Below are 23,995 nucleotides of genomic sequence, written 5' to 3' on the forward strand. Positions count from 1 at the left end.
CACCCTAGATAATTCCTTTCAGTGATATCAAATTGCCTGTCGAGAATGTCCGAGCGAAATAGAATTCAAGATCCCTCCTTTAAAACCAAGGATGTAAGCCAGTCGCTCTACGCAAAAAAAAAAAAAAAAAAAAAAAAAAAAAAATCCGTCCCCATTCTACTGTTGTGAGTGCTTGAAGCCGTGGTTCATTTCGCCCCTGGGCCAAAGTCCCGCTAGCATCCCATCCAACACAGCTCAAATATCCCATTTCAAAGCAGCCCTGGGATTTTTTCATTCATATTGTGTGAAAGAGAGGCAATTACCTGTATTAAGACGATGTTTTAATCATAAATATAGATGAAAATATAGAAACGCGCGTCCCACGGGATCAGATCCGTCTATTCTATGTAACACGGTTTTTTCACAAGCAGTGGTTTTACCTTTCCACTTAACGCTACAGAGACGAAATGCAAAGACCAAGCAATGCGTGGAGATGCAATATATATATATATATATATATATATATATATATATATATATATATATATATATATATTACACTTTCAGACACATCATCAAAGCAGTATGGAATATGTCGTGATATTTTGTGACTTTTGGAGAATGTCTGTTTTTCTTATTTTGTCTGTGCCATATTTTGTCTTTATCTGCCATCCTCATGATAAACACCAAATGCAAACCATTTTTACTATATCTTTTATATGCTATATGCGTGTCTCGCACTCAGTTATACGCCGACGAGTATGGCATTAATGGCTGATACATTACATTTTTTTTTTTTTGCAGATCGACAAATAAACTTAGTTTATGATTATCTGTTAATAGGTATTAATTTCTTTGCTGTCTATCACAATAAACATTTGAAAAAGCACTGTTAACGCTGTTGTTCAGGTATGAGTTTCTTCAATTTGTCTCCCTCTACAAATTAAATTTGTTAAGATCACAACCGCTGATCTGTAAAGCAGTAGATGACAAGTTCGAGTCCCACTGGTTCCTTTTTTTTCCGACATGTTTGTTTATTACAGATCAGCAGTTGCGATCTTAACAAATTTAATCTGTAGAGGGAGACAAATTGAAGAAACTCATACCTGAACCTTCACCCATCTGAATAATATCTTTCTTTCATTGACACTGTTGTTGAAAATGGAAAGCAAACGAAAACAAAACCAAATGGACTGAGCTGCATCATTATGTTTCAAATGGTTCGAAAAAAAAAGGCATGCAAAAGGTTGAAATATAATGTTGCAACTATGAAGATACAATTGACCAATCAACTGCATATTAAAAAACGTACTGGGGTCGGTCGGTTTAGTGAGCATTGTGATTGACTTGGGGGAAAAATCAGCAGTGTTAATATATATTATGAATATTTTCACACAGTACGATAAACACACTCATACTCATGAAAAATAACTTGTAGTAATTCACTTGCCCCAGTGCCCAGTGTGCTGATACATAGCTTTGCACTTTGCTTTGTGTTTATGTCCTTCTACACTTTCTTCTTGAGTTTGGACTTGCTAAAATCTGGAACCATAAAGTTACGTCTTAAACACACTGGATATGGCATTGTTATATCATGTATATTAATTCATATTACATCTTACAAATTGACGAATTAATGGGGGCTCTTACCCTTGGATCTTGCTTTATCTAAAATCGTGTTTTTTTTTCATCTATTCAGTGTTGGCAGTGATGATAGTCGACGGCATCACCGTTCGAAAATGCGACGTCAACAGCGAGTTCGAGTGCGAGCCCGGTGTGTGCATCCGGTCGAACCAAACGTGCGACGGCGTGTACGACTGCGAACTGGGTCAGGACGAGGCGATCTCCCTTTGTAGTAAGCGAGAAAATTGTCGTCGATCGTATGTCACTCTTTCATCTCTTTAATCGCCGTCGTCGTTTGTGCGCGTGTGTGTGCGTACGTGCGTGTATGGTGTTAGTGTGTGTGTGTGTGTGTGGGGGGGGGGGGGGTATGACTTTTCCCATTTCCATGGCAAGAAGGTTGAAGGTTCCAGTCTCAGTGAAGGCATTAGATATTACAGTAAAGGTCTTCTTTTCGCAGAAAGATGTCATGTGTTCTTTTGATAAGAGTTAAGGAAGTATAATAAGAGAAAAAAAATAGTACACCCAATGAATCAATAATGATTAATGATAGGTAATACATGCATATAGCCCACTGTCCATGTATATTCATGTTCAAATGCGCTGTCTATTACACCGGAAGCAGTCTCTATTCCTGGATTGATGTAATTGATTATAATGTCGTTTGATTATATGTTTGTCTACCTGTGTGTCATCAAGGAGATTCAAGACAATGGAGTTACTACTGTTGTAAAGTAGAAACGTGATAAATGATACAGCTCTGATTCACACTTTGCACATGTTTCTGGACGGGATTGACTTTTTTATATGCTTTATCATGAACTGAGGCTTTATTTCATTTTCTAAAATACAAGCAAAATAAGACCAACGATATGTTAATTTTCAACATAAATCTTCAGACGGCTGCATCAAACCCCAATCATCAAAAGCACAAATGCACCCGTGGAATTCTTTTGTACATCAATAGAAAACTGACAACTATCTGAATAACTACTGCCAGTTGGAACTCCATCTCTTAAACCGCATTAGTACCACATAATATGTAAATGTTATTCATTTGTTGCAACTAGTTGACAAATTGTCCTTCATCGACGTAATTAAGCACCAATCATTCAGTGTTTTACCAGTAAAGCCGTGGTAAAAGCAAATGGCATCCAAACTCGGGTTGGGCTCGAACCAACCTGATTGCTATCGGATAGGCGTCGTTTTCACTAGACCATCGATCGTCTCTATATCTTTATATTACATGTATTCATTAAGCTTATTATTTTGTTTGTAGACTGCGCAGCCAACGAGTTTAAGTGCACCAACTCCTGCATTCCTATTGAGCAGAGGTGCGATCTCTCTTGCGACTGTGAGGACGACTGCGCAGACTCGAAGGGATGCGGTCAGTGAAATGAGTATTATTTCCGTAGCTTTTCACATTGAATAGAGGCGCTATATACAGTAATGTGCGCCATATTGCAGATACTAGTATATAACCGTGTTTGTTGGGGTTTTTTGCCTTTTAATTGAATGGTACTGTCACCGTTGTGCAACGTTACATCAGACATAAGCTAAACATAGCGTTCAATGAGTCTGTTGGTTGAAGAACTGATTTCCCCCCTTTTCTGCCTCATAAAGAGTTCAAATTTCTTTTGATGATAATTCGATTCTGATAAGATTTCATCGAATGATAAAACTAATACAGGGCCTCATCCACGTCAAGCTCGGCTTATGATGACGGTCCCCTCTATTGATTTCTTCTTTATTCACAGTATGCCTAATGTTACTTTAATTCATATGTTATTAGAGACGATGTTGTGACGAAATTTACAATTCCTGTATTGATTCGTATGTTTTACTCTATTTTTTTCATACTGTGTGACATTTTTGTCTTGCTTTGTCATTGTACTTGGAGAAAGAAAGTGCACAAATAAAACCAGACCAAACCAAAGTAAAATCACAAAAAATGATGAAATGTACAATATTCGTTTGAAATTCGATTCATATGACATTTCACTTCCAAAGTAACTTTCCAGTGTGCATGATTGTAACAGTAACCCCATTTTCAACAAATACAAATTACATTTTCACTGATAAAGGTGTATGAAATGCGCAGAATGCAGAAATGAAAAGTTGCAAACCACGCTAGAGAAATAACTTCATGAAAGAAGAATACAATGAATAAATAAGTAAGTAAATAAATAAATAAAAAACAATATTATCCATTATATACACAGACATATTAAAATTATATATGTATATATTATTTGTAAATATACATGTAATATATATATATATATATATATATATATATATATATATATATATATAGTGTGTGTGTGTGGGGGGGGGGGTATAGTGATATGTCAATATATATTTTTAATCGTTTTCACACAGACGTTTTCCCGTGTTTGCCGGCGTATGTGAAATGCACGAACCATTTATGCATCCCGCATGACCTATGGTGCAACTTCATCGATGACTGTGGCGATAATTCTGATGAAGAGACCTGTCGTAAGTTACTCGGTGTCATGACGATGTATTTATGTAAATAGGCGTTACATGTTCAGCCCACGTGTGGTAGAAAATCTTCGAGAGTTTTTGGACAGACATGACACTCGAAAGCAAGAATGAAGCTCAGTTGCTGCTTGTGAAAGAAAGTATGGTGGGATAGTTTTTTTTTGTTTTTGTTTGGCATCGCTGATGATGACTCGTGTGACATGTTTATTGCCGTGCACCATCTCTTCCTCGGGCCCATAACATCGGTCACAGAGTATGATGATAATGAGAATCTTTACAAAATGATGAAAATTATCGAATCGTGAATATCTCTGGAAGTCTATGGAAAGCAAAAAGGTATAAGGACAAGGGAAGCGAGAAAAAAAAACGCATTGCAGGCAGACCATCTTACAGAGTGATGGAGAGTCAACATACAAACATTTATCGACAAATAAAAATCTCCGAATTAAGAATCATCGAAATCAATTATCATGTGTTAATATTTGTCATATACTGTTTGTTTCTCATACAGTATTTTTCAATTTCCTTAATTCAAAATTTTTCATTTGTGGGTGAATGGTTGTATGTTGAGTCACCGTCACTCTGGAAGATTGTTTGTAACAATGTAACAAGACGAGGAGAAGAAATTTCATATAAACAATCAGGTTTAGTGGGGTCATCAAGTATGTTGTAAATTGTATGATTAGATGAATTAACTTATCCTCATCTGTTTTATCATACATACTTTCAGGAAGACCGACCAACTTTTGTTTTGTTTCGTTCTTGTCAAAAATGACACACCGCCCTCAATAGTCGAATATGACACATGTCGGACGGGCCAAACCCGCTCCGACCTTCAATCAGTAAGATTGTTTATAAACAACATTAGCACAGTGGGTTTGACCTCCCCGCCCACATGGGCTTATCTCCTGCACAAATGGCTGAAGGAGTCACCGAAGAGGACCTACTTTAATTAAACCGATTGAGAAATGGAAGTAACGGGGATCTGTTAAACCTGACGATCAAGAGAGAATACTTGCCACTATTGTCAACAGTCGGTGCGAAGTGATATATCAACGTTTTGCTCAACGACAGTAAACTTGAATCAGGGGCCTCTAATTATCGCAGTGGTTATGCCACGCGTAGTTACGCCATTCGTCACTTTAATGGCATACTCCCCCATTCTTTCCATCTATCTTCACAACCCCCCCCCCCCCCCCCCCATCTGAGTAATCCAAGAACGTACCGACTACGTAAATTCCGAACTATACTGCGAACTGTTATGCGACAGTAGACTGAAGATACTCATTTTTGCCATATTAGACGGAAGTTATTATCTTGAGATACACCTTTTTGCCATATTATGACCAGTGCAGCACTCGCTGTATTCTGCTGGCAAAAAGTGTATCAATTATAGATACACCATTTTGCCTATGGAAATCTGCCGGGAGAAGGGATTTGCATAGTGTCGTTTTAGATACACCCTTTGCCATATTTTAAGACTGTTGCGCCACTGGCCAAATTCTTTTCGCAGAGGGGTGTATCTAGATAAAAAAGAAATGCCTCTAATTCTGCTGATAAAGACTTTAAGAATGTAAGAAATGTCAGAAAATAATATCTTAAGTACAGGTATATAGCAATGCCTAGGACAAACTCTATCAGCAGGCATCTATTTATATGTCTTCTAGAGCAAGAGTAAATGCCCAAACTTTATAGCGATTTTTCTCGACTTTATTTCTCCCCGTGCGGAACAAAGATACACCCTTTTGCCATATGACTGCCGCGTTGGTGTGTCTATAGTGTGTGTCTGTGTCTGTGTGGTGATTTCAATAAACTTTCCAAAATCCCAAAATCGTTTTCGTTTTTCTCAATTTCTATTCCTTATCATGCACGGAGTGACCTTTAAACTTTGCCCCTCTGTCATGTCTGTGATTCAGACTAAGTGCAGATTATGTCCTGACGAATGATACCACTTGCCTACTTTGACTGATAATAATAATTGTATATACGTATGCATATTGAAAGATGGATATTACACATCCATGTGTACGCTCACAATGTCCTCTATAAGAGAAGAAAAAAAAAACACCCGCTATATCACTTTGTCACTACCGTCAGTGACCTGCTGGGGGTGTTTCATCAATATAGTCAGCACTGACAAGCTGTCAGCGCTGACCATTTCAGCAAAGTCCTTGGTTTTGATTGGTTGAGACGCTCTTCTCACTGACTGTTACTATGGTAATTGTCAGCGCTGACAACGTGTCAGCACTGACAACTTTCGTGAAACGGTGCCCTGTTTCTATTCAAAACCACTTGTATTTTCATGTTACATGTGTGGGGGGATCTTTAAGTACTTGGACGATTGCCGTTGTGCAAACACCTAAAACTGGAACCTGCATTATCGTGCAAGTGTTACGTGTTGAACCTTTGGCACAGGCGTATCCAACGCATTATAGTGTAGAGTCACGTGATTACATTGATGGTGTTTATGTGTTGTTGTTTTTTTTTTCCTCACAGCTCATCGGAGCTGCTGGAAAGGCGAATTCAGCTGTGCGAACGGGCAGTGCGTCAGTACGTGGTTCGTGTGCGACGGGGTGCGCGATTGCATAGACGGTAGCGACGAAGCCCGGTGCACACACGGTAAGATGAGACAAAATATGGCACGGAACGCGCAGAAAGCCATGGAGAGCACCTCGCAGTGAGCCCGCAGCCCGCTGTAGATGCTTGAGAAATTAACACTTGGGCGGTCTGTTGAAGGTGATTTCAGAACCCTGAAGAGAATAGAGGGAGGGGAACTAATAAATTGATGAGAAAAAAAAAAGGCGATGGAAACTTTCAAGAAAGCGAAGAAAGGGGAGAAGTTGTAATTAAGAGCATTAGTCGTATAACACGTATAAAGTGCCAATTGCAGTAGAAAAAGCCGACGGATGTGTTAAATAAAAATGAACTAAATAGTTATTTAAAATACCGGTCGCCGTGAAGAATTATTACCATCATCATCCTTAGATGCATTAAGTAGGTAAGCCAAGCAAATGAATAAAGATGTGATTTTTCAAAGACGAATATGTAGGCCTAAATAAACTAATTCATATTACCTTGAATAATCTACCGTCTCTTAGATGACTTCATTCATTGCGATGGCAAGCGGGTGTTCTGGCAGGAGTGGTGTGACGGCGACGTGGACTGCTTGGACACTGAGTTGGATGAGACGAACTGTACATGCGCGCAAGATGAGTACCGATGCCCCAACGGAAAGTGTTTGCGTCCATCAGTGCGATGTAATGGAGTCTGCGACTGCAAATCCTGCCAGGACGAGGTTGACTGCTGTAAGTTGAAGATAGATCGGAGTCACGTTCTGCGCATGAGCAGATGGAATTAATCTGACATTTATCTAAAAGACTCATAGTTCAATAATGAGCAATGTCGTGGACAGCCCTTGCGTCTGAATGGTCCCTTTACGTTGCTATGAAAGAACATTTTTAGCTTGCTCTTATAAAAGCAAGTTGGATTACGTATGTGGGTGATATCAAGCGTTACAACTGGCCCTTTTCAGGGCCACATGCATACCCAAGAAATAATACGTGGTGCACCATTATTAAGTCCTCTACCGCCCAACGTTGTACCGCCACGGACGCCTCCAACGATTTCACCCTACAACTGTTTTGTTTCGCGGGTGGTTTACAATTCGGGGTTATTTCAAGCATCAGTAACTGCGAACTGTTTACCAACAAAAGGGGGAAAAGACACTTACGTTTTGCTCCCGGACAAGCCCCCATTAAGAATCAACCTTGACGAGGAGGCCTAAGAGTCTCGACATATTTATTTTCAACATCAACAAGAGAGAGAGAGAGAGAGAGAGAGAGAGAAAGAGAGAGCAAGCAGATGTTTCTGTTCTTTGTTATCATTCCATTGATCATTTACAACATTTTCACCTCTGAGGCTATGTGGTTACATTTTAACTCTTTTATTTTTCTGTTTTCAATGGTGAAAGTGTTTTTGGACATATTGATTTTATTTCTCCGTTTCATATGTAGCCCAGCAGTTGTGAAATAAGAGAGGAGATTTGTCACTCTTTATTCGACTTTCATTCAAGTAATTGCTTGATCCTGAAAAGTTTAGTGTGCCAAGAAAGGAACACTTCACTTTAGCAGTTATCTTTGCTACTTGATAAACACAAGCAAAAAAGAAAAAAACCAAAAAAAAAAAAAACACACACAATGTGGACCTTACCTCTAGAATGAACAGAAGGGCCTCTGAGTAGAATGGTCAATGTAAAATGATGAATACAAGGACAGCATGCCAAGCCTATAGCAGGAAAAGGATGAGGATTAAAACAGGACGTTTTGGGGGAAAATGTAAAGTACTGACTTTCTTCAAATAATTCTCACTCGTCGGGTATTTCTATCCCTCTCTATCTATGCACCTCTCTTCATTCTAGCCGAGCAAGAAATGTGCAACTACCAGACAAATGGCTTCCTGTGTCCCTTCAGGAATGGCCTTCCAACGTCGTGCGTGAAAGAGCAGTACGTGTGTGATGGACACCATGACTGCGTAGGAGGAATGGACGAGACCTACTGCGGTGAGAAACTTGAAAAAAAATGAAAAAAAGATTTAAGTCATTAATAGAAACACAATGTCTATGTGTAGCTCGAGTGGATATTATTTTTTTTTCTCAGAGCACACGAAAGTTATTCATAGAGCACACGAAAGTTATTCATCGTTATGATTATATACTATTTTTATTGTTGTAATTATTATGTTATGATTAATTTCAGTTGTTATGATTATTTACTACTTTTGTTGCCATGACAGAGTGCATTGTTCCTTTTTTATGACATCATTCGTGCACATACTTTATATTGTATTTAAAAAACACCCTTATCAGACGAATGAAAAACAAACCGAAAACTTGTACTGCTTTGGATCATGTTCCCCTTCTTCTTTTCTTTCTTTTTTTTTTGATGATGGAAATGATTAAACTATTGAACTGAATTGAAGGTAATTTTTTTGAATGTCACATGCAATTTGTTTTTTTACACATACTTGACAGCAATGTATGCATACATAGGACACATGCACACATGACGTGTGTGTTTTGTGTAAGGCTAGATAGGCTGCGTTATTCATGGTTTATACAGTTTCTTTTCGTTTATCCTTACGAATTAGTATAGTTTGATCTAGAAAACAAAAATTGTAAACAATCATGCAGTCTGCATAAATAAATCCGTAGTTCTCTTGGTATAAACCTGGCTAATGTGTTTCATAACAGTGTTGCTCCTTTTGTTGCAGTAACGTTTTGTGTATCTGTTTATTTTCCATCTTTCATCGCAATGACACAGACAAGTGCATCTCTGTAAACCACACACGCTGCAACGAGGGAGGCGACTCTAACGATAGGCGATGTTTTTTGAACTCCAACTACTGCGATGGCCGACCCCACTGCGTAGGGGGAACCGATGAACGGGCATGTCGTACGTACTCTGTGCAATTGCGCAAATTCCCTCAAATCTTTCTTGTCTTATCTTTTATGACTTGCTCTCTCGATACATTCAACTGTATTTTGCCCTGAATAGGCCTACATCCGGAAATATTCATGCATTACCTATCAGGCTTAATATTAGACATCAAGCATTACATTACAAAGGTGCATTTCCGTTTAAGTGTACGTCTCATATGTCAATTGCATATGGGTGTGTGTTTCTCTCCTCTTTAGACTCTGCTCACATTTTTGTTTTGAAGTCACTAACCTTTTTCTAGATCTATTGGTAACATTAATGTCATCGGACCAATATGCATATTTTATGGTGTTTTTTTTTCCAAGTTATTCACAAGAATTAGTCTGTATAGTATATAGTCTGTATAGTTGGGTAGAATTGGCTTTGCACCAGATTGTTGCACCAGTTGTAATGACAGGAACGAGGTAAGACTTACCTGCCCGCCATTTGTACTAAATCTGTAATTTGGCACGCATTTCCTATGAATAAATTTCATTTAGCTCTGTGTTTGACATCAAATCCAAGGGAAATTAATCACAATCTCAATAATAACAGTAACAGAGGCATGAATGATGCCTCTTACCTATTTTTTCTTCTGACGTTTTGCTCCCGGACAAGCCCCCATTGAAAAATCAAATTTATCGACTAGGAGGCCTAACAGTCCCGACATTTTTATTTTCAGCATCAACGAGAGAGAGAGAGAGAGACAGAGAGAGAGAGTCCTTTACCCTCGTTTATTGTTAATTTTTATCGTTTTTGACCTCTTCCAGCGGCCCTGCCATCTTGCAACCCGTCGATGCATTTTGAGTGCGCAAGCGGCAGATGCGTCGACTTGGCCGCCCGATGCAATGGCAGGATCAATTGTTTGGATGTATCGGACGAGACAGACTGCGGTAGGCCGTCTGTTTATCATCATACTGAAAACATTAATTCTTAGCACATGAATATTATAGCAGGGCCTAATGTCTTTCGAGCCAGATATTGTAAAAAACACTGGAAGTGAACGCTGCAAGGTAAATCTACCCAAAATGCATTATGCTAATCTATTGACTGCAGGTTGTAGATAGTAGTGAAAATAAAGCATATTTGGACCATTTGTGACCCTGCATCACAAAAGAAACACAAAGTCGCCAGACATGAATTTGTAGTTAAAGGTATAGATCCTGAAATAGCAGACTCTAAGCTTTAAAATGATGTATAGCTCAATTGAAATGGACTCTCCTATAAATCTTAACATTGGAAAGAAAACACGCACTCTGGAAAAGTGTGAACCGAGAAAAGAGGCTCTGAAGTAGAGGGTCTGTATCTGTCTATTCAAGTGATCAATCTTTACCAAACCGTGCTAGCTGTTCGATGAATGGAGCAAAAAAAAAAAAAAAAAAAAAAAACAGGCTGTCAACCACTGGGGCAACAACAATGAAGGGATTATCAGATTAAGTTGAAATTAAGCATGCTCTATTAACACATTCTGACCATGATTAATGCCAACTTTCAAAGTAGTAGCAATATCCCTTTAAAAGTTATCAGACTTGAAAGTGAAGAGTGTGCAAAGGGTAATCAAGAAATGAAAAGGGGCCTCTAAGACATTCCTGATTTTACTACTCTACAAAGAAAGAGTTGTAGAAAAAACTGCTGAAAATTCACTTTCCCATTCATTTTATGATCCCAAACTTATGAATAATGTAGTAGAAGGGTACTTCTTTCAGAAAATATGAAAAACTTAATATTGACTTAGTTGACCGGTTTCACCTTTTTTGAGTCCTGACGTAAAATCAAGGGGTGCGACTTTTTGTTCGTTTTGTGATGCACGGTCACATTTATTCAGATGCTCTGAATTTATAGCGTTTCGATGCTGCCATCTCTGGACAAGAAGAACGCGTGGTTACTTCAACCGATGAAAGACAGTCGGGAAATACAAGCAGAAAAAAACAAAACAAAACTCATACATCATGAGAGAATAGCACAGTACCATGTTTTCCCACTTCAAGCGAATCTACAAGGAGGATCAGTTATAGCTCTTCATCAGATACAAATACAAACGTATTCCTACAACCGAAAAGTTTAGCAAACCGAAAGCTTTGAAAAAGGTAATCGTATAGTAATTGCACTGACTGTATGAGTCGTATTTCATACACAATGTACACATCTTTATAAGTTATGTTTGTGTGTACATTCGTCTGTTTATCAATTTTACATGTCGATTTTTTGTTGCAGAGGCTTTCGAGTGTCCGACCAACACGTTTAAATGTCGGAGTGGTCAGTGCATACCAATGTCACTGCGGTGTGATTACAGACCGGACTGTTTCTTCGTAGACGCCACTATCGACACGTCAGACGAGGATTCATGCGGTAAAGGCATTCTGTATGAGACCGTGACTCGTAGGACACCGTTTCATGAAAGTTATCAACCCTGACAGACTGCAAGTTGTCATAGTCTCTGACAATCACCATAGTAACAGTTAAAAACCTGAGTTGCCCAGCCGACCAAAACCAAGCCAACCCAAAAAAAAAAAAATGAAATTGTAAAAAGACTAACAACTTGTCAGGAATAAAAACTTTCATGAAACGGTGCCCTAAATGGCAAACGATAGTCCCTTTGAACTCATAGCCCCCCTTTTATTTTTTATTTTTTACTATTTTTTTTTTTGCATGACGTCCTGTATCCTTTTGTAAAATGTCAAATGTTTAATGAATTGGTTAAATAAACTTGAAACTTGAAACTTGAAACATGGTGTGTTAATGGTTCGGAGTGAAAAAAACCCCCAAATAAACAAATGCACACTGTACTTTGACAATACTTTGTTGTTTGATTTGTTTAAAATCATTCGTCGGGAAACGTCCCAGGCCTTTGATCCCAGCCTAGGTCTATATCTTGGTCAGAATTTCTTCAGTAATTGATGTATCTATGCCAGAGAAAGTAAAGATCTCTTTACGTTTCAACTTTACATGGAAACAGTACGGTGCTGGAAGTTGTATTACTCGTGTGAAAAGAAGTTATCCAACTGATCTATAACTGACCGGCCATCATATTCAGTATGTGAGATGTTTCACGTTTTTTTCTCACGTTTCTTCTGCACAGACTACAAGCAGTTGCCGTGCGAAGACGGCGAATTCCGCTGCAAAAACGATCAGTGTATTCCCGGCGAGAATCGGTGCTTCTTCGACTCGTCGGGCCAGACGGGGTGCAGGGACGGTTCCCATCTGTACGATTGTGGTAAGCATACCTATCTCGATATCTCCACCATTCCCTTTTTCGTCGTCTTCTTTTCGCTACATAGTCCCATATGTGTAGAGAACCTGCCGGCAAAACGAGACATATAATACATGTATGGCAATAACCTTTTATCGCGATGTGACCCGTACACAGGAATGCAATGCGCATTAGCAATTCAGCGCACGGGCATTCAAATTGATGCGGAACGGACGGGACGGTGCGCCGCTGGGAGCGCGTTTTGCATCAATGTGTAGGCCTGAACACTGCGATGTAGTGCGCTACATCTCCTCGACATCACGATCTTGAAATTGAAAGTTATTTGATTCACAGGACAACCTTGTCTTTGAAATATTCACTTACCATAAAAATGAATGTGTCACCACGTTTTACCCTCCGAGTACGGCGTATCAATGTCCATCGATTTGGTTCAAAACAATACTTCTATAAAGATAAAAGCCTTTCTTGTTTAATAGTCGACGTACTGCATACGATTACTTGATCTCGGAACTGCAGCTGGATTGGGGTCGAATATGTCTTTCGTCCCTGCTGCATGTATGATATGATATGTATGCTGTGATCAATTTGCATTTTGCAAACGCACCGACAGTGGATGGACTTCAGTGTGAACCGCCCGTCCGCTGCGCCACGTGCATGTTGCACGACTTTAATGCGCTGGCACGTGACTTGAATAGAAGCTCGCCATTGGCTAAATTTTTGAAATGGTAAGGCTATAGTTGCGTCAGTTAACTCAGTCTGGTTCTTCAAGAGTGGGTAAGGTGTACATGCAATTCAATATAGTTTAGTACATTTAGTGTGTTGGTAAAAAAAGTCAACTGAAATGTCAATAGCTGTGTATATAGAACACCCTGAACAATTTGTTGAAAATCCCAAGAACGTGCACTCTATACTTCATGCTTTATGCACTCTTCTTTCTTTATTTGTCTTTTCTGCTCTCAAATCCTGGTATCTCAAGAGCAGACGTAGAGACGTTGGCAAAATCATGCTTACGTAAGAGTGACTGTATCATGCATGATCAGTGTTGTAATACCGGGTGCTGTTCATTATTCCGAAGATTCGTTACTCCGAAGGTTCGTTGATCCGAAACACGCAAATTCCCTATACATAGAGGTTCGTTAATCCGAACGTTTGTGGCGTTATTCCGAAGGTTCGTTATTCCGAAGGTTCGTTAATCCGAAAATTAAATAGGGTTCGCTATTCCGAAGGCTCGTTTATCTGAAAATGAAATAGGGTTCGTTATTCCGAAGGTTCGTTAATCCGAAAATGAAATGGGGTTCCTTATTCCTAAGGTTCGTTGATCCGAAATGATAGGGTTCGTGACGAACCTTCGGAGTAAAGAGCTTTGTTTCATTTTCGGATTAACGAACCTTCGGAAAACGAACCTTATTTCATTTTCGGATTAATGAACCTTCGGAATAACAAACCTCATCACATTTTTCGATTCACGAATCTTCGGAATAATGAATCTTCGGAATAACGAATCTTCGGAATAACAAATCTTCAGACTAAAGAACCTTTAACCGGAATAACGAGCTGTAACCGTAATACTTTTGTCTGTGTGTTGTCGAAGTCGTTTTTAATCACCACGCCATCACGTCGTGTTCTTGCAGGCAACTGGTCGTGCGGCGACGGCGAGTTCAAGTGTCGGAACTCGTATTGCGTGCGGGAGTCTGACATATGCAACGGCCAACTTGACTGCAGGTATTCCTACAGCGACGAGGCAAATTGCAGTAAGTAAAGTCAACTCATTCCAGCCACATTTTAAAGTCCATTATGAATGACTGTGTACACTTGATCACAACGACAATGATATTGTCGTTATTGTTATTATTTCTAGTATCATTGTCACCATCATTACGGCAGTCAAAAATCATTGTGATCAATAATGTTGTTACTATCATCACCATTATTACCGTGACCATTATGACTGTTGCTTTCTTTCGTTCTACATTATATCCATTGTTAAAAGAAACCAAAACCAAAAGAGGAATGTGGATTGAGTGAAAGCAGCAACATAAGTAGAACACATCAGTGAAAGTTTGAGGAAAATCGGACAATCGATGCAAAAGTTATGAATTTTTAAAGTTTTGGTGTTGGAACTCCTGGATGTGGAGACTACTGGAGGTTATGATGTCATGTGTGGACAGCAATATAAAGAAAATATAAAGGGAATTCCACAAAAATTCACTTTTCTAGCATAATGAAAGCGCACATGACTAAATGCTTTTAGAAAGCAGGGGGAATAATTACTGCCCTTAACATATGTCAGTATCAAGTTGATGGAATGTGAAATTTTCATGAAAAATGAATTTTTGTGGAATTTTCTTAATATTTTCTTTATTGCTGTCCACAAGTGACATCATAACCAGAGTAGTCTCCTCATCCAGCGGTTCCAACACCAAGACTTTAGAAATTCATAACTTTTGCAACGATTGTCCGACTTTCTTCAAACTTTCACTGATGTGTTCTACTAATGTTGCTGCTTTCACTCAATCCACATTTCTCTTTGGGTTTTGGTTTCCTTTAAGCAAGTAAAATGAATTTGTTCGACTTTACTTACTGGTGACAATAAAGGCGGAAACATCACCTATTCACCCATCACGGTTGAATGTTCGCCAGCCAGACAGTAACTCGAACAAGTCACGAAACTGTTCTCTATGTGATTGTCACAAGTGAGGCCAGGCGAACGGATTCAGTTTATACGCTTTTATTGCACTACCTGGATGAATCAAAACCTACATCGATATATGCGTATTCATTCTTGTCGTTGCTGTTTATTGTCATTATCAAACAATGAATAACTATAGTGAGTATCCGAGTTCCTCTGCTTTACATACATATATGCATTATACTTTTATTTTCTTTCTTTCTTTTCAGCGCGGCCGTGCCCAACCCACGATGGCCCTTGTGAATGTTTTGACATCTCCATAAATTGCACCGACCAGCGCCTGAAACACTTTGGGTTTCGCGGTATGGAAAAGAAAATCACCTATTAGTAAGTTTCAGCTTTATACTTTATGCATGTATCTTATCTAATTCATGTACAGGATATATTGTAGAAAAAAAGTTCAGTCAAGAGCACGGTGGTGTGATAGCTCCAGACTCTTTAAGGACAATACTTGACCAGTTGAAAGTTAGTTTGAAAAGAGAGAGTAAAATTTGGTAATAGAACAGCAGAAACTCTGATCAAAATCAGATATGATTTATGATTATAAAAGTTATGACATTGTGAAGTTTTGCTAATACCAAAAAAAAAATTGTTCCAGCGCGGTCAATATGAATATGCAAATGAATGAGTTGATGATGTCATCACCTCCAGCTTTCCACATATTTTGTACATGTAACCTTTCTTATTTTTTCCCAAAATTTTGATGAAATTATCACTGTTGTGATATAGTAAAATTTTGCTCTTTCTTTTCGATCCAATTTTTCAGTCCGGAATTGTCCTTCAAGCTTAGAGAGCCAGGGATTCGAACCTTACCTGCATGTCCGTACACTTCTCTCAAATGGACGCTTCACCCTCTGTATTCCTCTTAAATGAATGTGTTGGAGAAATGGCGATGCTGGGGAAAATGATTGTAATTGCGTTCCCTAGAGAGAGAGCAATGAGGCTACCCTGTGTTAAAGAGAAAAATTCACTCCAAAAAAATTAACACCAAATAAAGAAAAACAAATCCTACACAACGTTTCAAAAATGACACAAATCGGATGAGAAATAAGAAAGATATAATATTTTGAAATGTTTTTTTTTTTCGGCAAACATTTCTTGACCAGTCCTTATGAATATTCACCTGAGTGAGTTGATGATGTTATGCACTCGCAAATGAAATTCTGACAAATTGTTACTTTTAGCTAATACAGGTTGAAATAACATTATCATACCAAAATATATCAGAGGTAATATTCGTTCTCCTTGTTTTAGATGACTTTAAGGCAAGTTTCCTATTTATACAGCTCAAATATGAAATTTTTTGTCATTTCTTTATATGAAATGAATAAAAAACTGTGAGAGCAAGAGTTATCTCGAATCCCTTCAAGTGCCTATACGTCCTTGGACAATGCGTTTTTCACCCATAATATCCCTCTCATCCAGGTGTGTAAACGGGTATAACATTATAAGGCACTTTGGTAGAGCAATGACAATACTGAACAGGCTATACCCTATCGCCCTTGGTTATTGCATCAAAATTATTTAGGCTTTTCTCTCTCTCCCTCTCTCTCTCTCTCTCTCTCTCTCCCTCTTGTCCGTGTCTTTTGTTCCCCCTTTTCACACTTTTGGGTTTTTTTTCTCCCTATTCCCGACTTTCCCAGTTTCCCGCACTCTTTATAGTTGTAAGCTTTTCACCGCCTTATTTCCCCTTTCCCTCAGAAGTACCCACATGATACAAGCCTAGTCTTTTGAGTGGGTACCTCCACTTTTTTTCGCAGAGTGTATATAGAATGTATGTATCTTTTTCGTACAGATCATTTAGACATTAACATGTTAATCCTGTCTGGTTATGTATATTTTGTTACTCCCATGTCAAACTCATGATATTGTTTCTTGTACATTCTGTTGGAAAGAAAAAGTGAAAATAAAGTTTGAATTGACTTGAATTGAATTGAATTGAATTGAATTGAATTGAATACAATATAAAGAGGTCGAACATAATTACTATGATTATGTAATTAGTATTACCTTTCAATGTATACACATTCAGTCTCTACACTGCAAAAAGTCCGGTGTTAAATATGAAGCACCGAGCTGGTGTTAAATTTCCAGTGCTCATTCATGGTGTTAGATTAACACCTCCTGGTGTCATTTCAAAATATGAAATTGTTTTTTGAATAGTTTTTTAGTTACTGCACTTCTTGCTAATTTTGAACTTCAACAAGACGATAAAGAATTTTCCGATAAAGTACCTTAATTTTTGAAAAAAAAATGTAGAAACACATTTACACCACAGTAACACCAGTTGGTGTGGTCTCCTATTGAAGCTGGACGGGTGTTATACCATTGTAATTAACACCACCAATATCAAATCAACACCATGCGGTGTCATTATTGAATTAACTCTAGCGCAGTGTCAAAAATATCACCAGCCATGGTGTCAAATTAACACCACGAAGTGCCAGGTGAACACTTTTTAACACCGTGACAATACATTTTCTACATCTGTGGGTGTGGTCCTCTATTGAAGCTTGATCGGTGTTAGATTTAACACCATAGGTGTTAAATAGATGTTTTTACAGTGTAGAAATGTGCACTGTTTTTTACTTTGTCTTTTGTTCCCGTTGGACAGCGACATGAGCGGTAACAGGCTAGCTGTCTCAAACGACACATTCGCAGAAATGTCGCACATAACACGACTGTAAGTATAAAGCTATTCCTGTAAACACAGTCCGCAATGGCTTTTGTCATCGATGGGTGTTTTCTTCTATTTCTCAGAAAACACACTTTAAGTTAACAAATTCCATGTCACTGCATATCAAAACATCTCACCAAAGGAATGTGTATAGAGTAATTTCAAGACAGATTTGTCCAGCTGTTAAGTTTATGCGTTTTAAAAGAAATAATGACACCTATCATATTGTCACTATTGCAAAGTATGCATTGCTTGTATTATTATCATAGTCATTTGCTCATATATTTTGTATTAGACTTAATGATTTGTTTCTTTCTTATGAAATTAATTGTTAACAATGAGATTTATCAAACGTAAAATCATTATCATTTTGTATTACCTTGTACAGGGTGAAACTAAAGCAAAACTATATTGAGTTAGATTGAAATTAAAACGCTTCTGACACTTAACTCGATCATTCAGCGAATTAGATCCAATAAATTACTGCTTCCTGTAAGTTTGACGATTGGAATAGAACTTCAATTTGAATGTTCTTCAGCGACTATAGAATTTCCTGTAAATAGTTAGAAATGGTTGGGTAATTGTACTTTTGTCTCAATACACAGGGACATCTCAAGAAACGGCATTGCCGACATTGATAAGAACACTTTCTCTCATCTCATTCGTCTAATTGACCTGTAAGTATATCGCCAGGAAATGAATATATGAATATGCATGTATATAATTATATATATATATATAGACAGATTTCTTCTGCTGTTTTTTCTCTTTTTTGTTCTTAGATAATGTTATTTTTGTATGATACATTATTATACATACATGATTTATATACATGACATATTATATATTGACTCATAATAAACTTGTCAGTTCTAAAGTGATCTATATTATTCATTCCTTTGTATACGACGTGGTCAAGGACGATTGGGGCTCCTCAGAAAACATGCAGACCGACTCTAGCTTTGCGATATATAATGTTGTACATCAATTTTGTTAAATTTATTCTTCTAACAGGAATCTTGAGTACAATAACATCAGCGTCATTAGAGAAGGGACATTCAGCAATCTTCCGCTTCTCAGGAATCTGTAAGTTGCTAAAATTTTCCCTTCAATACAAGTGACATTTATTCGTGAGTTGTTGTTTTTTTTGAGGAAAATTTTGAACATGTGAATTGTTGTAAGCATTGATTTTCTGCACTTATCGTGTACATTTATGTATGTACAATTGTATGCTGCATATTGATGCTCCCTCGAGAAAGTAAACATTTCATTTTTTTATTTGTTTGTTTTTATTCTTATTTTCTTCCAACAAAACATAACACAGAGTAAATCAAGAGTTATATCATTAGCATATATACGCTGGAATGTGCGAAAGATAAACGGTAATTAACAAATAAAGCAGGTCCGCTAAACAGCAGTGCTTGTATATTGTGAACCACTCACACATCTGACATTTTAGGAGCTGAGATGTAAACGGGGAAATCTCTATTGGGAAAAATTTGAACCACATCAATTATATATACTTTTTTCTATCTATGCACATTATTGGATTGAATGTTCTCCCAACCCCTCCCCCTTAAAAAAAAAGAATGATGTGGCGATGTATGAATTCAACTAAAGAAGTTGTCCAAATTACTTCAGTACTGAGAGGAAAAAAATAAGTAAGAAACAGGGTAATAGTCGATGATAATCGTAGTGACGGTACTCAGATTCAACTTTCAGATGATGTACATTACATTTTTAGATTCAGTAGCTGCTTATTCGATGGATAACTGGCCGTGTATCGTCATGGCGTCCCTAAATTGTTTCGTACTATTGTTTGTTTTCTTTTGTTCAGCAAGCTCAAAGGTAATGCCATTAGCAGACTTGAGCGGTATGCATTCATAGGCTTGGCGTCGATGACAACGCTGTAAGTGCTTTTCGTTGAGTGCTCGTGTTTGAGTGTATGTGCGCATGCGTGTTCGTAGTTGTCTAAATTATTTTTGTGCATGTGTGTGTGTTTGTGAGTGTATGTGTGCGTGTGTGCATCTCTTTTTACTGGTAACGAGAACACTGCTGAAAGGGGGAAATGATAAAAGGACATACCGCTGTACTAGATAATCAACCTCCAAATGACGAACAAAATGATGCTACTTCTTAAAGTTAATTGCCTGTTGTCAAGGTAGTTACAATTTTAACAACCCGATCCTCTGATCCTGCCGCCTTTATTACTTGTGAGGCTATCGTGAATGAAAGTTCGAGGTAAACAATGATCAGTAAAGATGCTCTTGTGGGGTTTTCTTTTCCTTCATTTAAACTCTCTGTGTATCATCAAGCAGTAGTCTAAAAAACTTTCTTTTTTTTAAAAAGAATATTAGTCGTTTTGTGGAATTACAATCTAGTTTAATATATTATGAATAATGATACGGTATAATATTTATAGAATGATACATTATATTGTATCATACTTAAATAGGATGGACGGGTCGTTTGATGTATCTCATACGAAAAAAAAAAGTTGAAATGTCGTCTTCTTACCGTTTTTTACAATATGCATTAATTACAAAACGGAATAAGGATTTCATGTTGGTCATTTTACTCGTTCGTTGATTTTACCTTTAAAACAGCGACCTCAGTGGCCAGAACCTGACATCTTTAAATACATCTGCGTTTTTCGGCATGCGCCAGCTGAGATTCCTGTAAGTAACAACAACAACCAAAAAAAAAATATATATATGATAATAATACATTGCACTCCCGTTATAACGAATACAACTATAATGAAATTCCGGTTACAACGAAGTAAAGATTCAGGCCCAGCATTAACGGCTCAATTTTGTGTTTTCTTTATTTGTTCGGATGTAACGACATTTTAATGTAAAAGAAAAAACGAAAACTGCCCATCTCGAGGCTATAACAGGAGTCCACTGTAATAATAACAATACTAATAATAACAACAACGTAACCTGCGTGTTAAGTCCGACTTACAGCTTCACTGTCTGTACGTTTCTATTGATACTTCATTTCGAATGAATTCTTCTCTCATATTCTTCTTTTTTCCTGTCCCAGTGACCTGTCATTAAATAATCTCATCAAAATTCCCGATGGTTCCTTCTTCGGTCTGCAACAGCTTCAGAAGCTGTGAGTCTCACTCCTTTCGTCACACCTTCCATTTACTGTTCAATTTAATTGAATTTGATTCAATTCATTACACAAATTATATTGTATTATATCATATCATATTATATTATGTTCATTTTCCATCAACATATAATACGAAATATACATATTGAAATGTGTAACAATTTGTAAGAAGAACTTGACACTACCGTTCCTTGTATGAACACTGAAGGTGCAAACGATATTATTGATTTTCATTCGAGAAGGAAAACTGACCTTTTTTTTTCTTTCACAATTCTGAAATACAGAGCAGGAAAATGGGTAAAAATTGTTTTTCAATATTTACCTGATAATAATGTCCAGTCACATCGAGAGAACACACACACACACAAAAAAAAAACAATATCGAAGGACCTTATCCCCTTTAAACAAATTGAGATATACTCGTTATCGGAACATATTGACAACCTTAATACGTACAGCCAAGCGAAATTATTTTTCGCGGCAGTTTCTTAAATATAAATCTGTTGTGAAGAGTACGTGGAAGGTGATTAATGAGGCGCTCAAACACGAAAATAATACCGATCCTCCCAAATATATTTCAGCGGACGGCCGCCAGATTAACGACCCGGTCATTATGGCGGAATCTTTCAATGATTATTTTGCAAGTCTTGGTCCACATCTTGCCAGTAAAATCCCGAAATCATCAACTGAATTTTATAAATGAAGAGTTTGTTCGCAAAAACCGATAAGTCCATTTTTGAAGATTTTTAAGTACGGTCTCTGTCATAAAGTACAAAATAATACCTTTCAAATGATGTATTGGTCACTACATATAAAGGTACATTCTTGAAGTTATGGTCAAAAGAAGCAAAAATTTTCTTATTATTCTCTTTATTTTATCTTGACCTTTAATCGCAAATATCTCCATTTGGCGAATATGGACTTATCGGTTTTTGCGAACAAACTCTTCAAATATTTAGGTAATAGGAATTCTCAATCAATATTTTTTTAACCTATTGTTGAAGAAGAAATTATAGATATTATCAAAAATTTGAACGATAAAAAAAGTTCAGGATATGATGAAATTAGAAATTTCCTTTAAAAGAATGTTTTAAACGAAATCGTTTCGCCTCTTACATACATTCTTAATCAATCTTTATTTAATGGCAAGGTCCCCAATAAGATGAAAGTCGCAAAAGTTGTCCCTATCTTTAAGAAGGGACAGAAAGATTTGGTGAATAATTACCGACCAATGTCTTTGTTGACTTCAATCTCTAAAACTCTTGAAAGGGTGGTTTACACACGATAATTAAAATTTCTCACAAATCATAACATTTTTATTGGATTCTCAGTTTGGTTTCAGAAAACATTACAACACAACCCATGCTTTACTTACTTTTATAGACAAGGTAGCTCATGCTATAGATAATTTTGAACATACAATTGGAGTTTTTCTTGATTTTTCTAAAGCTTTCGATACGATAGATCATGAAATTTTGTTTTATAAGTTGTGTCATTATGGAATCCGCGGGACGCCCTTGGAATGGCTTAAGAGTTATTTAACAGAAAGAAAGCAATTTGCTAATATTAACAGCCATGATTCGCAATTAAAACCTATTTCACGTGGAGTCCCACAGGGCTCCCTCTTGGGCCCACTTTTATTTATTTTATACATAAACGATCTTCCAAAATCATCGCAAATTTTATCATTCATTTGTTTTGCCGATGACACAAGCTTGTTTTTTTCACATCGAGACCCTAATGCATTAATTGATATGATGAATACTGAGCTCAGGTCTGTGCAATCCTGGATTTATGCAAACAAATTATCCTTGAACATAGAAAAAACTCATTATATGGTATACAGTAATTCTTTGAATGTTGTCCCATACGATATCAAATAATGATCTATGTTTAAAGCAGGTTAATAACACAAAGTTTTTAGGGCTTTGGATTGACCGAGAATTATCCTGGAAAACTTTGTAAATTGTAATTTTGTAAGTAAAATTTTGTCCAGAAATATCGGAATTTCGAATAAGATTAAACATTTCTTTCCTGTTTATATTTTGCAGAGTTTATATTCTTCTTTAATATCTCCACACTTTAATTATGGAATTTTGGCGTGGGGAAATGCAATTCACTCATTATTAGATTCCCTTCTCCGTATTCAAAAGCGTGCAATAAGAATTATAAACCACGCCGGATATTTTGCTCATACCAACTGTTTTTTTTTTTCATCAAAACAGAATTCTGAAAATTCCAGACCTTTTTTTATTATAATCTCGGAATTCTCATGTATAAACTAACAACTAATGAATTACCATCTGTTTTTACCCACATGTTCAAAAGGAATCGCTCTATTCACTGTTATCCCACTCGCCAGAGTGACGCCTATCACCTTCCCCGTACTCGCACTATTTTTGCAAAGAAAACAATTATATTTAGACTATACCCAGATATTGGAATGACCTCCCTCAAGATATTACTTCTTCCTTATCTTCATTCACCTTCAAACGCAAATTAAAACAGCTATTACTTAGTGGATACACACTACCAAGTTTTTAGCAACTTTTTTTATACTCCCAGTCTTTTGCCCTTGTCCGCAGCACCAAGTTATTTAATGGTACCGAAACATCAAATATATAGCATTCTTTTTCAAACACCGTAAGATCCGTATACAGTCTGGTTTGTGCGATATCTAAGTGGTTCATTAGTTTATTCTTTATCGATTTTTGTAC

The 23,995-nt window shown here is 37.3% G+C and overlaps 1 protein-coding gene across 1 annotated transcript in view; it reads left to right on the forward strand.

Annotated features, from left to right (window-relative positions):
• The window catches only part of LOC139736347 (G-protein coupled receptor GRL101-like), a 38,203-nt gene that overhangs the window by 8,671 nt on the left and 5,537 nt on the right, over positions 1-23,995 (forward strand). The window contains exons 2-19 of the mRNA XM_071647103.1: positions 1,679-1,834; positions 2,879-2,986; positions 3,982-4,098; positions 6,601-6,723; positions 7,203-7,409; positions 8,522-8,662; positions 9,423-9,554; positions 10,349-10,471; positions 11,793-11,927; positions 12,658-12,792; positions 14,421-14,540; positions 15,688-15,805; positions 18,093-18,161; positions 18,761-18,832; positions 19,170-19,241; positions 19,993-20,064; positions 20,762-20,833; positions 21,204-21,275. Coding sequence (XP_071503204.1) covers positions 1,679-1,834; positions 2,879-2,986; positions 3,982-4,098; positions 6,601-6,723; positions 7,203-7,409; positions 8,522-8,662; positions 9,423-9,554; positions 10,349-10,471; positions 11,793-11,927; positions 12,658-12,792; positions 14,421-14,540; positions 15,688-15,805; positions 18,093-18,161; positions 18,761-18,832; positions 19,170-19,241; positions 19,993-20,064; positions 20,762-20,833; positions 21,204-21,275 — 2,044 coding nt within the window. The remainder of the gene's footprint in view (positions 1-1,678; positions 1,835-2,878; positions 2,987-3,981; positions 4,099-6,600; positions 6,724-7,202; positions 7,410-8,521; positions 8,663-9,422; positions 9,555-10,348; positions 10,472-11,792; positions 11,928-12,657; positions 12,793-14,420; positions 14,541-15,687; positions 15,806-18,092; positions 18,162-18,760; positions 18,833-19,169; positions 19,242-19,992; positions 20,065-20,761; positions 20,834-21,203; positions 21,276-23,995) is intronic.

The sequence above is a fragment of the Diadema antillarum genome, unplaced genomic scaffold (assembly GCF_040938485.1).
Source record: "Diadema antillarum isolate AM-2024a unplaced genomic scaffold, OU_Dant_1.0 seq00000637_RagTag, whole genome shotgun sequence".
Lineage (NCBI taxonomy): Eukaryota > Metazoa > Echinodermata > Echinoidea > Diadematoida > Diadematidae > Diadema > Diadema antillarum.